The 14,251-nt window shown below is 41.0% G+C and overlaps 1 protein-coding gene across 9 annotated transcripts in view; it reads right to left on the minus strand.

The window, feature by feature from the left end:
- Window positions 1-14,251, minus strand: part of LOC124638030 (ran-binding protein 9) — a 47,937-nt gene that overhangs the window by 17,113 nt on the left and 16,573 nt on the right. For 5 of the 9 annotated variants that reach the window (XM_047174806.1, XM_047174804.1, XM_047174803.1 and 2 more), the window contains exons 2-3: window positions 8,624-8,689; window positions 450-614 (exon numbers count right to left, since the gene is read on the minus strand). In XM_047174806.1, coding sequence (XP_047030762.1) covers window positions 450-614; window positions 8,624-8,689 — 231 coding nt within the window. The remainder of the gene's footprint in view (window positions 1-449; window positions 615-8,623; window positions 8,690-14,251) is intronic. The other 4 variants (XM_047174805.1, XM_047174807.1, XM_047174812.1 and 1 more) reach the window with 1 other exon arrangement.

The following is a 14,251-nucleotide window of genomic DNA, read 5'->3' on the forward strand; positions in this document are numbered from 1 at the left end:
AAAAAAGCAAAAAAATTACTCATAAAGAGCAGACATCCCAGAGTTTTGTGTCCGGAAGTAAATTAATTGTTTGTGGTTTCATCTTAGGCGTAATCCTGTTTGTAAACTTTTAAAACTAGACGAACTTACAAAGCGTTTTCAATAAACTTATTCAAAACGTTAAAGCTTCAAATTTATTTAACAACCTAAACAAACGATTCAAAAAGATTAAGATGTTTTAACGTGGCTTCATTTGATGGGTAACTTGTTAAATAATTTGCAAAGAAGAGAATTGTTTTGTACCCCTACGTGCCGGCATTGACAATGCAGGTAAGTCATTGACAATTTTGCATTATCATATTAATAGTAGCGAATCCGATGGCTTGAGTGCGATCCCGCAGGTGACATCTGTCAGTTTGTATCTGAGTGAGGCGAAGATCAGTGATTGTTGAAGGCGAGGTGCAACTTACCAGGTAATCTGTTCATGTTAACGCCATGTGCCGAGAGTCCGATGCCCATGTACCCGTCGCGGCCCTTGGACACGATGCGCACCTCGAAGTAGTAGAGGCCGCACGCCGCGGGGATGGGGTGCGTGGCGCGCACGCTGGCCGCGTCCTTGTGCGTCTTGCCGTGACCTGCACACCACATCAACCTCCGTCATACCCACGCTTGCCACTCCCTGCCTCCACCTTACTACAGGGATGTTCATTTATCACACTATGCGTATGTCTACAAGTTCATTTTAATAGATTACTCTAGCTAGAGGGTTGCGTTAGTCAGATGAAAGCGAGATTAACTAACTTACCTAAATGCTAAAAGAATATACATATAATGAAGGTGAAGAATACATAATAATAACATTATGTGAACCTGATGAAAAAAGTCTTAAAACGGAACGAACTACCTAAATCAAAGAGTGAAAGTCTTTGTAAAACAACCGGTTCCAAAAGTGAGAAAACCTAACGTGCCATGGTAAAATCATGACTGAATTTTGTATTGCCTTTATCTACAAGAACAAGTAAATCTGTGAAAACAATAATTTTCGCATCAAGAGGTCGGAGATAGACTGTCCTTGGAGAGTGCCACTGGCACGAGCATTTTCACGCATTAATTAAAATCCACTCTAGTAGACCAGTTTCCAGTGGAAAGCCTATACAGCATCGAACGAAGACCGTTTATTTATGAGCCACAATCTAAAGTGACACGCGCTTCTAAACTAACGTAACGGATACATATTTAATTAACTTTGCTGGGACAGTTTGGAATAAATTCACAAGCTTTGGAAAAGTATGGAAGATATATTGAGCTCTCGGCGGAAGAGCGGGGATCGCTTTGCGCACTGTACACATAAGGCAATAAAACAATAAATCGCTTCTGCGCAGGTAAGGGTCAGGGCTCAATATTCGTGCCGATAACTATAACAGAAAATACATCTCTGGGCATTGTAATTTGCTAATTGATTGAGCAAACAGACATTGGTGTGAGAGTCTTTATTTGAACATAATATCTGTGTCGTTCCTATTCGGCAAAACTCTCAAATGCCACGTTATTCAAAGCGTGAATTACGACAGCCGACGCTCGTGATTGGCTGTTCATTCTACGAACAAACATCGTGAACGTTAGATAAATACGAAATGTAGACGAATTTTAATACGAGGCCAGGGAATGCTAACGACCTCCAAGTAAAAAGTAAACATTTTTTTCGGTTTGAATTCAACAGCATAAATTATGGGACGCACAAACTGTGAGCCGCAGTCACAGCAACAACAATGCAGAGCAAACTATTTATACCCAACAAACAAATACAACGCTAACTACGAAAAAACTACGACTCATATTTGAATAAACGATTAACATTGTGAAAAACGATTAGTCTATCACAAGGCCAAACACTTGAAACGATACTACGCTGTATCATAAAGTTGGCTACAAACACGCCAACGTTTGCAAACCAACACGTGGAACAATGGCCAACGGGCGCTCGCTAGTGTTGATGACTGAGCCGTTTCGTATCACGCCTGCGATTCATGCTAATGACCACGTCCAATGGAATTATAAGACAAATGTTAAAGCGGTAAACAGACCTGAACGCAATATCTGTACTGCCTATTATCAGCGAAACGAACACGATAGCGAACGCACAGCCGCAATTATTGCGGACCCTAGAGATAGTTTAGTAATCTAGGTTGTATCTTATCGTAAAAGGTCGCAATACATTACGAACCTATAATAAACAACAAATGGGCCAAATTTGTCTCGAAATAGAAAACCCAATTACAATACGGAAACATTAAGTGGTAGAATGGGCTGCCCGTGCTCGTCATTAGCTAAATAATAGCCTAACACGAGCAATTTGAAGTTTTATTATCGTGCTCCAAGAATCCCTTCATGATGCCTCGCTTCTCTGCTAGATCGCGCTCGGCCAATGGGCTTGCGGATTACAGCACGCGCACGCACACACACAAGTTGCGCGTACGCATGAGAACAACAACACAGGTTAACGAACCGCCTCGCCACGTGTTTACACAACAACGCGTAGATTAAACCACTGGATTGTGTGGGCCGATACACTCGCTCACGATACATGGCCGTTCTACTACGCAGTTTAGGGAAAACACGCATTTTATCAAAACTCACGAGACAAAGCTTCGGACTCAGGATTTTGATGATACTGGTTGAGGTGTTTGGCCGAATAATATGTATGTGCTAAATGGCTGTATTGTATACCAACATCAGGTAAGCAAATATAACAGCTGTAGTAACGGTTCATTCCTACAACGACTACTTGTTTATTTACAAAAACACTCAACTTATTTAGAACAAAGAAAGAATTAAACAAGTCAAAATATTCACATACATAGCTGTACAAACAAATGCACAAAGCGTTCGAGGAATCAATAGAGCATTACCTTCAAAGCTTCAATGAAATCAAACAGCATAATGACTGACTCATTACCTGCAACCACTTACAAAGACCATAGAAAACGAGCGCATGAAATCTATAATCCTGTTCATTCTGTCTTTATCCAACACATATGTCAGAGTTATTTTTATTATGAGACGATGTTACGAAAGTTCTCTAGGAAAGATAAAAGTAGATTTGTCGTGGAATGTTTTTGTAACTGTGCTCCTCAATTACATCTCCAACATTTCATGTGCAGGCATAATCGTGGCATGAAGTCAACATCTAAGCAAACATATGCAGCTCAAGGAACAAGTGCTGAGAACACGATCAGTTCGTCGGCCGGCTACCAACACTCGCAATCTTGACCTTCGATAACTTAGGAACAGTTGACTCAAGCACTATCGCTAATGGGTATAGTGAGCGCCATATTTTCAACATAGCTATCGAATTAGTTACGAATGACAGGGCACCACGAAAGGGCGCCGACAAGGCCTCACGACTACTTAACCCTGTTGGTAACAAGCGTTGGTGCGTTGGCGTTGGCCCGACTATGGTCCGTACATAAATCTACAAATGTCAAGGCGCGTGTTCGCGAGGTCGACTCACTTGCGGTTCCTACAAACAATGAATCCGAGCTCAGTACGGCCGACCCATTATAATGCCATGCATTTAAAACAACGTACCAATGAGTCGCGCAGCCAACATATTAATCGAAGGCGTGTTTACGCGATCATGTAAAGCTAAATGTCGTAAATATATGTAATTTTGCTAGCGATATTTCTGGAGAAGCTATATAGCTAGGTATCTGTGGAGATCAAAGGGGGAGGCCTATGTTCAGCAGTGGACGTCCTATGGCTGAGATGATGATGATGATGATAGCGTAATATGAATGCACGGTCCACCGTCGTTGTACAGCCTTGTGCATCAATAATATATGAGATAATGATAGGCTGGAGTGCATACAAACGGTGAACTGCAACCTCAGTCGGTTCTGTTTTCCTTTCCACATAGAAAATATATTTTGCGCAATAAAACTTATTTTCTTTCTTTCAAAACTTTACAATATTCTGCTTCCAAATTAGAAGTAGTCATCCACAGCCTTACTTATAAACGTGAATTAATAATATGTAATACTTAAGGGCTGTTTAAGAAAATTCTTACATATAAACGTTGCTTAAGCACGTCTTAACTAACATTTAATCACTACTTAAGACTTTAAGTAGTGATTAGTTAAAACGTTGCTTAGAAGGTGATTAGAGATTTTATAAGTAAGGGGGCCAGTGTTTTAATTCCATAATTATAACTAGTCAATGTGGGCACCTTTACGCAACAATTGCTGCAATCTTAGATTTCTGTCACATAATTGTCTCGTTCTATTTAGTAATGTAGGGCACACCTAATTGTAAATCAGACGAAACGAGCAAGGCAACGTTTTGCTCCGTCACTTGGCAAGTACAATGAAGAGACTAGGGAAAACAGCGGCAGTCCGCGCAGCGCTGTATGGACAAAATTAGCTACAATCGTTAGCGGACCGTTGCCCCCGGCTGCAGGTGGCTAGCTGCACCACGCACTGACTCACGCCTCGCCAGTAGGGCATGCAATTTCGGTAAAATAAAAATTACCGGTAAAAATTCGGTAACGAAAATATTTTTACCGGTAAACCGGTAAAACGGTAATTTTTGTTTTTTTTTTTAATGTGATATTATAACAATAAGATTGGGTAGTCTTGAAGAAAAAAATAAGTAAATATACAAGGTATAAGGTGTTAAAATTTTTTTGTGACGTGGGCCGTAACAAAAAAACATATCAGTACCACCCGTACGCGATGTCGCCGACAAAATGCAAGAGAAACGGCTGCGATGGTACGGTCATGTAAAAAGGCCACCACCTGAGTACATCGGCAATGTGATGTTCTCAATCTCGATATACCCGGTCAAAGGCGCAAAAGCAGGCCGAAACTGTGGTGGTTGAGTGTCGTAATGAATGACATTAAAATCTGCGAACTCGGAGAGGAAGATGTCCTGGATAGAGCGAAGTGGAAGAAGAAGATACGGAAAGCGGACCCCGTCACAAGACTAAGCATTACCGTGAAAGTAGTAATTGAAGCCCTTTTTCATGGTAAATCATCAAATAATAGACTCTTTCTGTCTAAAACCCATGTTCCTTCGTGGGCATTTTATGGACCAGGGTCGCGGTAACTCTTTCGAACAATCCCACAGCCCAGGCAGGCCTTGGCCCTTTTGGGCCCCACTGGGTTTGCTGACATCTTGAAGAACGCTTAGAACAACGCGCGCCGCCGACACGGGTCTATTGTCTATGCGGACTGAGGAACGATGAGCCACCCGAACTCACCACCCACAGACCGACGCCTACGGTGGCCAGGAGTCGTCTCTCGACACTCGGCGCACGTGGTGTCTTCCTGGTCCACTACAGCGGCTGGGATCAGAGGTGGGAACTCGCAGTCGCTCCGCCGTCTCGTTCTCGAGCATGACTGCTTCGCACGGCTTCCCATTCCTTCTCGCTCCCGACCATGGCTTGAACCAGGGCCGGACGCGAGAGGTCGCTGCTGCCTATTGCCTCGACGACGATACGGCGGTACCCTTCCCAGGCAGTGCACACCTGCACTGTGTGCTCCACCGTGTTCTCAGAGCTGTCCGCATGGTGGTGAAGTAAAAGCCCTTGCTCAGTAAGGTCATAGAGTAGGTAAAATAAGCATAAGCTACATTTTAGCTTATATGAGCTGACAGCTATCAGGAAAATCAGAATAACCGAATGAATAAAATTTGTTTAGATATTATAAATTAAGATGAGAAAGAAGATTTGTATCTAACCTAGAGATAGCTAGGGAGCCAAATAAGTTTACTTTCCTAAAAAACAGCAACTTTAACACTCTTACAATATGTAATGTATGCAATATTACATTATGTTCAGGCTACATAAAGAAGATTTGACGTTTAGTGAACAATTGCTATATTTTATCAGAAAAACGTAAAAACCGGTAATTTACCGGTTACTTATTATATTTTTACCGGTAATTTAAAAATCACGAAAATAGGCGGTTTACCGGTAAAAACCGAAACCGGTTAACTGGTATTGCATGCCCTACTCGCAGATAATGTCCGTACCGACACCGCAACACCGCTCACTAAATTGATTCAAGCACACACCGACTTACGCACCATTCCTTTATGGGGAAGCTATCGCAGATAAAAGAGGAATCCCGCAATGTTCATCATTGCGTTTGTGTGCGTGCGCTGTGCGGCTGCCGTGAGTAGTGTGTAGTATCTGCACGGTGTCGGACTACCCGGCCGGTGAGTCATACATTTAGATCAGTGGTTCTTAACCTTTTTGTCATGAGGGACCACTTTAGCAAAAGTTTGTCTTGCCGGGGACCACCCCATTGGTTTGCCTAAATCAGTGGTTCTTAACCTTTTTGTCATGAGGGACCACTTTAGCAAAAGTTTGTCTTGCCGGGGACCACCCCATTGGTTTGCCAAAGTTGAGGGTTCTTTGATAAAGAATACAAGCACACTTTATAATAATTTATTAGCACTCATTTCCTTATTATTTAGCAAAAAACTCAAAGCTACCGATTTTAATTTCATGAGATTTATGTGACTGCATTCTCTTTACTAACTTCTGAATTCTTGGTTCAGTACTACTCAAAGCTAAACGCATGTCAGCAGTGCCATGCCATCCAACAGATTTCTATGCTTGTTTTTAACAATCAGAAGCGTTGAACACCCACGGACGAATTTATAGCTTTGACAAGGGGGGGGGGGGGTCCACTAGGTAAAAAAAAAGAGTAGTTACAAATGCGCGAACGAAGCGAGCGCAAAATTTTTTTCGGACTCGTACGGACTAAAATGTAGCCCAAACGTACTTAACTTTTTGTTTGTTGACAAATGCCAAAACGAGGGCACATAGTTGCTGTAATCGTGAGCGAAGCGAGCGGGAAATTTGATATTTTTTTGGTAAATTTTAACTATTTTTTAAGACTCAGAACCATCATCATCCTCCGAGCCTTATTCCCAACTATGTTGAGGTCGGCTTCCAGTCTAACCGGATTCAGCTGAGTACCAGTGCTTTACAAGAAGCGACTGCCTATCTGACCTCCTCAACCCAGTTACCCGGGCAACCCAATACCCCTTGGTTAGACTGGCGTCAGACTTACTGGCTTCTGACTACCCGTAACGACTGTCAAGGATGTTCAATGACAGCCGGGACCTACAGTTTAACGTGCCATCCGAAACACAGTCATTAGTGTCTAAGATATACTTAGAAAGTACATACAAACTTAGAAAAGCTCCATTGGTACTTGACTTACTTTTTAAGACTCAGAACCAAAATTACATAAAAGGGCTAAATTTCAAACCTTAATTTTTTTCTGTTGGACAAGTAAGATGGATAACAACGTCAAACAAAACTTCGCGAACCACTTGGAATGCCTCCAGGGACCACCAGTGGTCCGCGGACCACCGGTTAAGAACCACTGATTTAGATGAAGACATTCCCTTCCCGGAGCGTTGCGCACTAGAGCGCAGGGACTGTTCAACGTCGTCTGCCTTATCTGAATGTTTGTGGGCCAAAACATTAGCAGAGTGCATACTGAGCTTACAGCCAGGGTAGTATTACTATCTTGAAAATTAAGTACATACGTGACTCGCTAACCTTTAGCTACATAGTTGTTATCGTCTCTAAGTTATTTGCTGCAATGGCAATACTTTTAAATTATTAGCTGCATGAAACACACGTTAGTCAACACGCAAATACCAGAAGCAGGAAACAGTAAATATCGCTGACATATGAAACAACATTATGTAGTAAACAATAACAACATATTTACATAGTTATATGATTAAACAACTGCTCCTTAAACACAAGCAACAAGTTCGACCACGAATCATAATTCACTAATTTACACAATTTGCTAATTCACATTCATGCATCGAGAAGTTTAGTTAATTAAGTATAATTCTCAAAAGTTAAATAGGTACATAATAGCAGAAAAAAGATCTGAAAGATCAACTAATGTTAAGTGTAACGAGAAGTTATAAGTCGCAGGGTAGGGAAAGTCAAGAACACAGATACAACATTTTCTATACTAATATTATAAAGAGGAAAACTTTGTTTGTTTGGTTGTAATGGATAAGCTCAAAAACTACTGGACCGATTTTAAATATTCTTTCACCATTAGAAAGCTATATTATCTGCCAGTAACATAGGTTATATTTTATCCCGGTGCGAGCAGTAGCTCCCACGGGACGCGGGTGAAACCGCGGGAAAACGGCTAGTATATTATAAAGGTGCGTTATGTTCTCGAACTAGATTTATTTTAGCAGAGTGAATACAATAAATGAAGTCGAAATGTGCTTGCTAAAGGGAGACTGACGTAAATAATAATTTCAGGGGTAGCTGAAAGCGAGCTGCTTGCCTTATATGGCAGGTTGGAGAAAGCGCAAGCACATGTCGACGAGAGTAGAAGAAAAGCATACAGAGATTAGAGCACTCGAGTGGTTTCCCGAGAATGTTACAGAACACACAATGGCGCGTCACGCAGCTGCTAGCAAACAGTCGGGAGCGCGCGCGGCGGCAGAACGCGCACGTCCCAGCGGCGAACACACCATGTCAATAGCGGATTCAACATTCATTAATCTTATTTATGCACGTACTATGAATTAGCACTGTTTATTAGCAAGATGCGTGGCCACAGATATAGTTGTATGTATATTGACGTACGATACATCCAGAGGCGTAAGTGGAGGTAGGGCAGGTGGGGTCGGCGGCCCGGGCCCTGCGTCCCACCTTACAACAAATAGAGAAAACATCCATGTCCATTAAAACGATCCACAGTCGGACCCCATACACACCACTTACGCTTCTGGCTGCTCGGCGAGACGACCAACGACATGGCGCTATGTGAGCCGAGGCAACAACGCGCCCGCTACGATGATCCCGCTTAGCTATACATTGCACGCAAACGCCAGAGAAGCTTCCTTGACAGGTAAGCCGCGGCAGCAATGGTCGCATGCGCTTGCGTCAACACGCCATGCAATGTCCTGACTACCGGCACACGAGCGTTTAGAGCATAGTGGTGCTATGGAGCCGAAAATATCTAAGCTACTAATTACTCTAGAGTTAATACTATGATTATTCTAAGCTTAACAACGAATCTCATTTCAGAACATCCGAACCTCACAGTCTATACTTATGTAGAGAGCTTGGCAGAACTCCCTATATCTCAGAACTTGTGTACCTACCTACGTATTATGTAAGCTGGCGGGAAATACATGGCTCGACATTATGGTGCAGGTCCCCCCCTCCTCACGTATGTTAGTTGACTAATATAAGTAGATAACCTTATTCAAATTGATGTTTTTTATTTATAATTTTATCTCAATCACGCTACATAAATATGTAGATGAAAACTATATATCATGGTATATACAAAACTGGTGTAATGTACATGATTGTGCTTCACAAACTTACAAAGATGAGAAGTAACGAAAAACAATTAATTATGCAGAATTGATTTCTTTTAAAAATATATTTACCTACATGGCTCGTAAATCGAAACAAGAATTGCTGCAAACAAAGAAGCTTAACCTTAAGGAAAGTATGAAAAGTTCAACGAGAGAAGGCACGGAAAATTAAATAATTGAAACTGATGCATTGCAATTGAAAAAAAAAGTCGTGGTGGCCCAGTGGGTAAAGAACCAACCTCACGAGTATGAGGGTGTGGGTTCGATTCCAGTTCAGGCAAGTAAGTTTTCTAAGTTTGTATGTACTTTCTAAGCAATCTTGGGACACCAATGGCTGATAAAAAGGCGAAGGAAAACATCTTGAGGAAACCTGGACTATTATAGTCTGAAATCACCAACCCGCATTGAGCAAGCGTGGTGATTAATGCTCAATCCTTCTCCGTGTGAGAGGAGGCCTGTGCCCAGCAGTGGGACTATAAAAAGGCTGTAACAGTAACAGTAACATTGCAATTGAAACTGATGAAAACCCCGATGAACTAGCAGCCGAAGTTAAAATAACTGGTTGTAAAAAAGGAAAACACCCTTTGTTGCCATAAACGTCAAATGCAAATGAAATGAAAATAAAACAAAGACCATGAAAATGGAGAGAGCCACCGAGAAAGGCGAGGGTGAAACCAGGACCAAGCGCACAGCTATAAATGTCAATAACTGCAGACGAAAAAAAACTGCAACATTGTGCATAGAACATGGCAAAGGTAAGCGCGGCGTGCGCGTGGAAACAATTAGCGCGGTTGCCATGCGCCGCGGCCTCGCATCCCAGCGATTACTTACAATTAAATTAACTCCGATACATGTTTCGACACAAATCACCTTTGCATGCTGCCGCTAACGTCAAACTGTGCTCGACTATAACTCACGATTCAAATCTAAGAATCATGTGTTGTTGCCTCACCTGGGCCTTGAACGGTTAGGAAAGGGATTTTCGTGACTGAATTAATTTCGATAACTTGGTAAGGGTGGAGTTGAAACCCACCTAAAATTTAATGTCTGTAAAGACCTACTTCGAGGGAATACGTCTATGTAGTAGTCGATCCAATAAGGATACATGTTTTTTTGTTAATATGAAAAACATCAAATTTTGCAATAAACTATGATGAGAAAGTAAGAGCAAACATTCAAATGCGATGTCAATATCGTAATTTTGTACCCGAATCGGTACCTGTCATCAATCCCTATTAATATTATAAATGCGAAAGTAACTCTGTCTGTCTGTCTATTACGCTTTCACGTCTAAACCACTGAACTGATTTGAATAAAATTTGGTACAGAGATAGAGTTGCTTGAGAAAGAACATAGGATAGTTTTCATCCCGGACTTTTGAACCTTTTGGAAACGCGATATAACCGAAATCTACGCGGGCGAAGCCGCGGGCGGAAGCTAGTAATACATATGTATAATGGCACATCGCAATAATAACTTATCAAGTTTAATGAGACCAGAAAGACTGGTTTCATTGCGCCAATCAATAATATTTCATAGCAATAAACCTGCTTATAAAACGTACAAGTAATACATCTACAGAACTGCTAAGTTTTTGCTAACAAAATTACGATATTACTGGAAAAGAAAATCAAATATTCGCACAGCATGTTTCGAAACCGCAATGAAAGCAATCGTATCGGACCGATGCTGAATTAACAATGAAGTACAGTGTTCTCGTAGGAATCTGTGATGTAATACTGCGATACTTCTCTACAAGTAAGGGTTGAGGCCTCGCATGCAAACACTGTTAAAGGACACCACTCAAAGTACCATCAAGCTTCAATGATGCTGCGTTACAAACGGCACTACTACAATATATTAATATAAAAAAGATTTAGTGACAAAATATGTATATAAATTTATTCCGAGGCCCGCACCAAGCCTAGCACTAGCACCATAGCGACCCAGTAACCCAATTCCCTCAATTGATCTCACAGCGTCGCTGCAGATAAGCAGTAGATACCTCCGAGCTCCCCTATCATACTGCTATTAGATACAACGAGCCAACCAAACTGTTCACAACATTTCACTAAACAAGCAATCGCATTGCGGTTTTTGTTCAATTGTTCATATTTAATGTTTCTTGTTAAGGACCCCAAAAATGGATGTTTGCCAATACTTTAGAGCTGGCGATTTGTATAAACTGCTGTCGACTAGTTCTAACAACTTGAAGCGCAACGTTTTCACAGATTAAGTACTTTTTTAAGATAATTTAGCGTTAAAATGCCATGGCTAATTGAGAACCAGGTTTCTTAGCTCCACAGAAAATACACTGAAAAAACTAGATACTTATATAACATTTGTATATTATCGAAGCACGTAGTGGATAGTATTCACTTTAGCATTATAATAACGTTGCAATCACCCGCTGGGCTGCCAAGCGTAGCTGTTGCACCAGAATCTCCCGTTCAAGTTGCACAAAGCATTCGATTGTAATTAGACGTTGCTAAGTTTAATCTTTTCGCTCCTTAGGAATCATTTAGTTTTGATGCAAAACTTTCGTTGACATTCACTGGAGTCATAACCGTTCAAGTTAAAGACGCCAGTTAATGTCGCTTTCCATTATTGTTGCATGTTTCTCTTAATGTAACCTTCTGTGTTTCCTTGGCATTAACTCTTATTTGAACTGTACTGACTACTGAATTCTCAGTAAATATTTTAAAAGGTTGTCTTCTGTCTTTCTTAGCAAGAATTTTGGCAATCATTTCAAAACGACTGTTCTCTGTTCGTGAAAACATTTGTCACTTTTGGTAAAGGAGAATGAAGGCAACCGCTTAATTTAATCACAGAAACCACATTACGATGCGTGTGTACAGCGTACATAATTGCAACGCTGTTAATTAAAACAATACTGATTTAACAGCTACGTAGATAACTACCGGACAATAATCGTGTATACTGTGTAATGGAAACAATAACGAGTTAGTAAAACGAAGTGCGGTGCGTGCACAAACCTCAGAGACAAACTTGTCGACGTCAAGTTATAGCAAGACATGGCGGAGTCCGCGGCTGGCGTCTCGCGTGCCACCCATTGATTGCTTTCCGACTACTGCCTCGCTAATCATAAGTTTGTTACTACAGGCACCATTCAAACCAATTTAATATGCAATACGAACAACTCAGCCTTCAGCAGTTGAAACGAAAAAACTGCCTGAAGTAAAAATATCTATTTTTAGAAGACGATAAAGAAAGCGTACAAACATATTTTTAAGAAAATGCTAAATGTTTCGAAATGTCAAAGGTTTATTTTCGTCTTGAGAAACTGTATAATTTTTTCCAAGGAAAAAGCAATGTAACAACTTCTGAATTATATGTAACGTTACGGGGTCAATTAGTTTATTTTCTTGTCATTGTCGCCGTATGGGGACCAGCTAGTCATAAAGAAGAGGCTTTAACAGAGCCTTTGGATGGATTTAATTGAACCATTTCTAATCAAGTGAAATGTTGCTAATTCGAACTAGCAACTAACTACAAAAGCAAATACAATTTGCCGAGGTATGGGTGTGTGCAATGTGCATCTCGCGTGGTAACACGTTACGATATAATATTAGAATCAATGTCGGTGTCGCAATACGCAACCTCACTCAAGGAGAACGCTCGGGTTACAGTGCGATCGTATTAAATGATGTATGTCATAATTACGCTGCATACTATCACTTATTAAAGCAATATGATTCGCTACTTCAATGTGACTTGGAAATGTGCAGTCTTTTGTTAGCGTCTGCGCTTTCGCTACGATAGGGGAAAAAGAAGCCACTGAGTTTCTGAGGCTGATTTGAAAAGATGTAATTACGTAAATGTTTTTTTTATACTATTCGTTCTGTAGTAGTCTCTGTCAGATGTGTTTGTAAAAACAGCTGTTTTTAGTAAGAATCAGTTTCAACAACTACACAGTGTTCAGAAAAGCTTAGATCATCATCATCCTCCGAGCCTTTTTCCCAACTATGTTGGGGTCGGCTTCCAGTCTAAACGGATTCAGCTGAGTACCAGTGCTTTACAAGAAGACTGCCTATCTGACCTCCTCAACCCAGTTACCCGGGCAACCCGATACCCCTTGGTTAGACTGGTGTCAGACTTACTGGCTTCTGACTACCCGTAACGACTGCCAAGGATGTTCAATGACAGACGGGACCTACAGTTTAACGTGCCATCCGAAACACAGCCAATGGTGTCTAAGATATACTTAGAAAGTACATACAAATTAAGAAAAGTTGCATTGGTACTTGCCTGACCTGGGATCGAACCCGCGCATACTCATCTCATACTTGAGAGGTTGGTCCTTTACCCACTAGGCCACCACGACTTTTTAGCTTAAATAGAGCTTAGATAGAGATACCAATGATTTTATTCCATTGTATGTATACGACTGAAATAGATTCCCATTAGGCGATACACCACTAATATGGCAAATAACTAAGGCTTCCTGGAATGAACACGTACAGGGTCTCGCACTCAACACAATTATTATCCGACGACAACTCGACCAACACTTTATTGATCAAAACATGTCACATTATGTATTGATAAACATAACACATAATAAAAAGACTTGAATACAAGAAGAACTGATATTTACTAGAAATGTCTTTGTCAATGACGAGCGGTTTTCAAAACCTTATTTAACTTTATTTATGACTGGGATTGTGTTTCGGCTAATCAAATTGATCTGGAAAATTACCATGGCTCTTGGGGATACCATGAACTGGACAGTTCATGAACTGGACAACTACTGGACTGGACTGGACTGGACAACTGGATAACATGAGCTGGACAGTTCATGAACTGGACAGTTCATGTTATGCACCAAATTTCACGAACAGAAAAACAGATGAAGGAAAGAGTT

The sequence above is a fragment of the Helicoverpa zea genome, chromosome 17 (genome assembly GCF_022581195.2).
Source record: "Helicoverpa zea isolate HzStark_Cry1AcR chromosome 17, ilHelZeax1.1, whole genome shotgun sequence".
Taxonomy (NCBI): domain Eukaryota; kingdom Metazoa; phylum Arthropoda; class Insecta; order Lepidoptera; family Noctuidae; genus Helicoverpa; species Helicoverpa zea.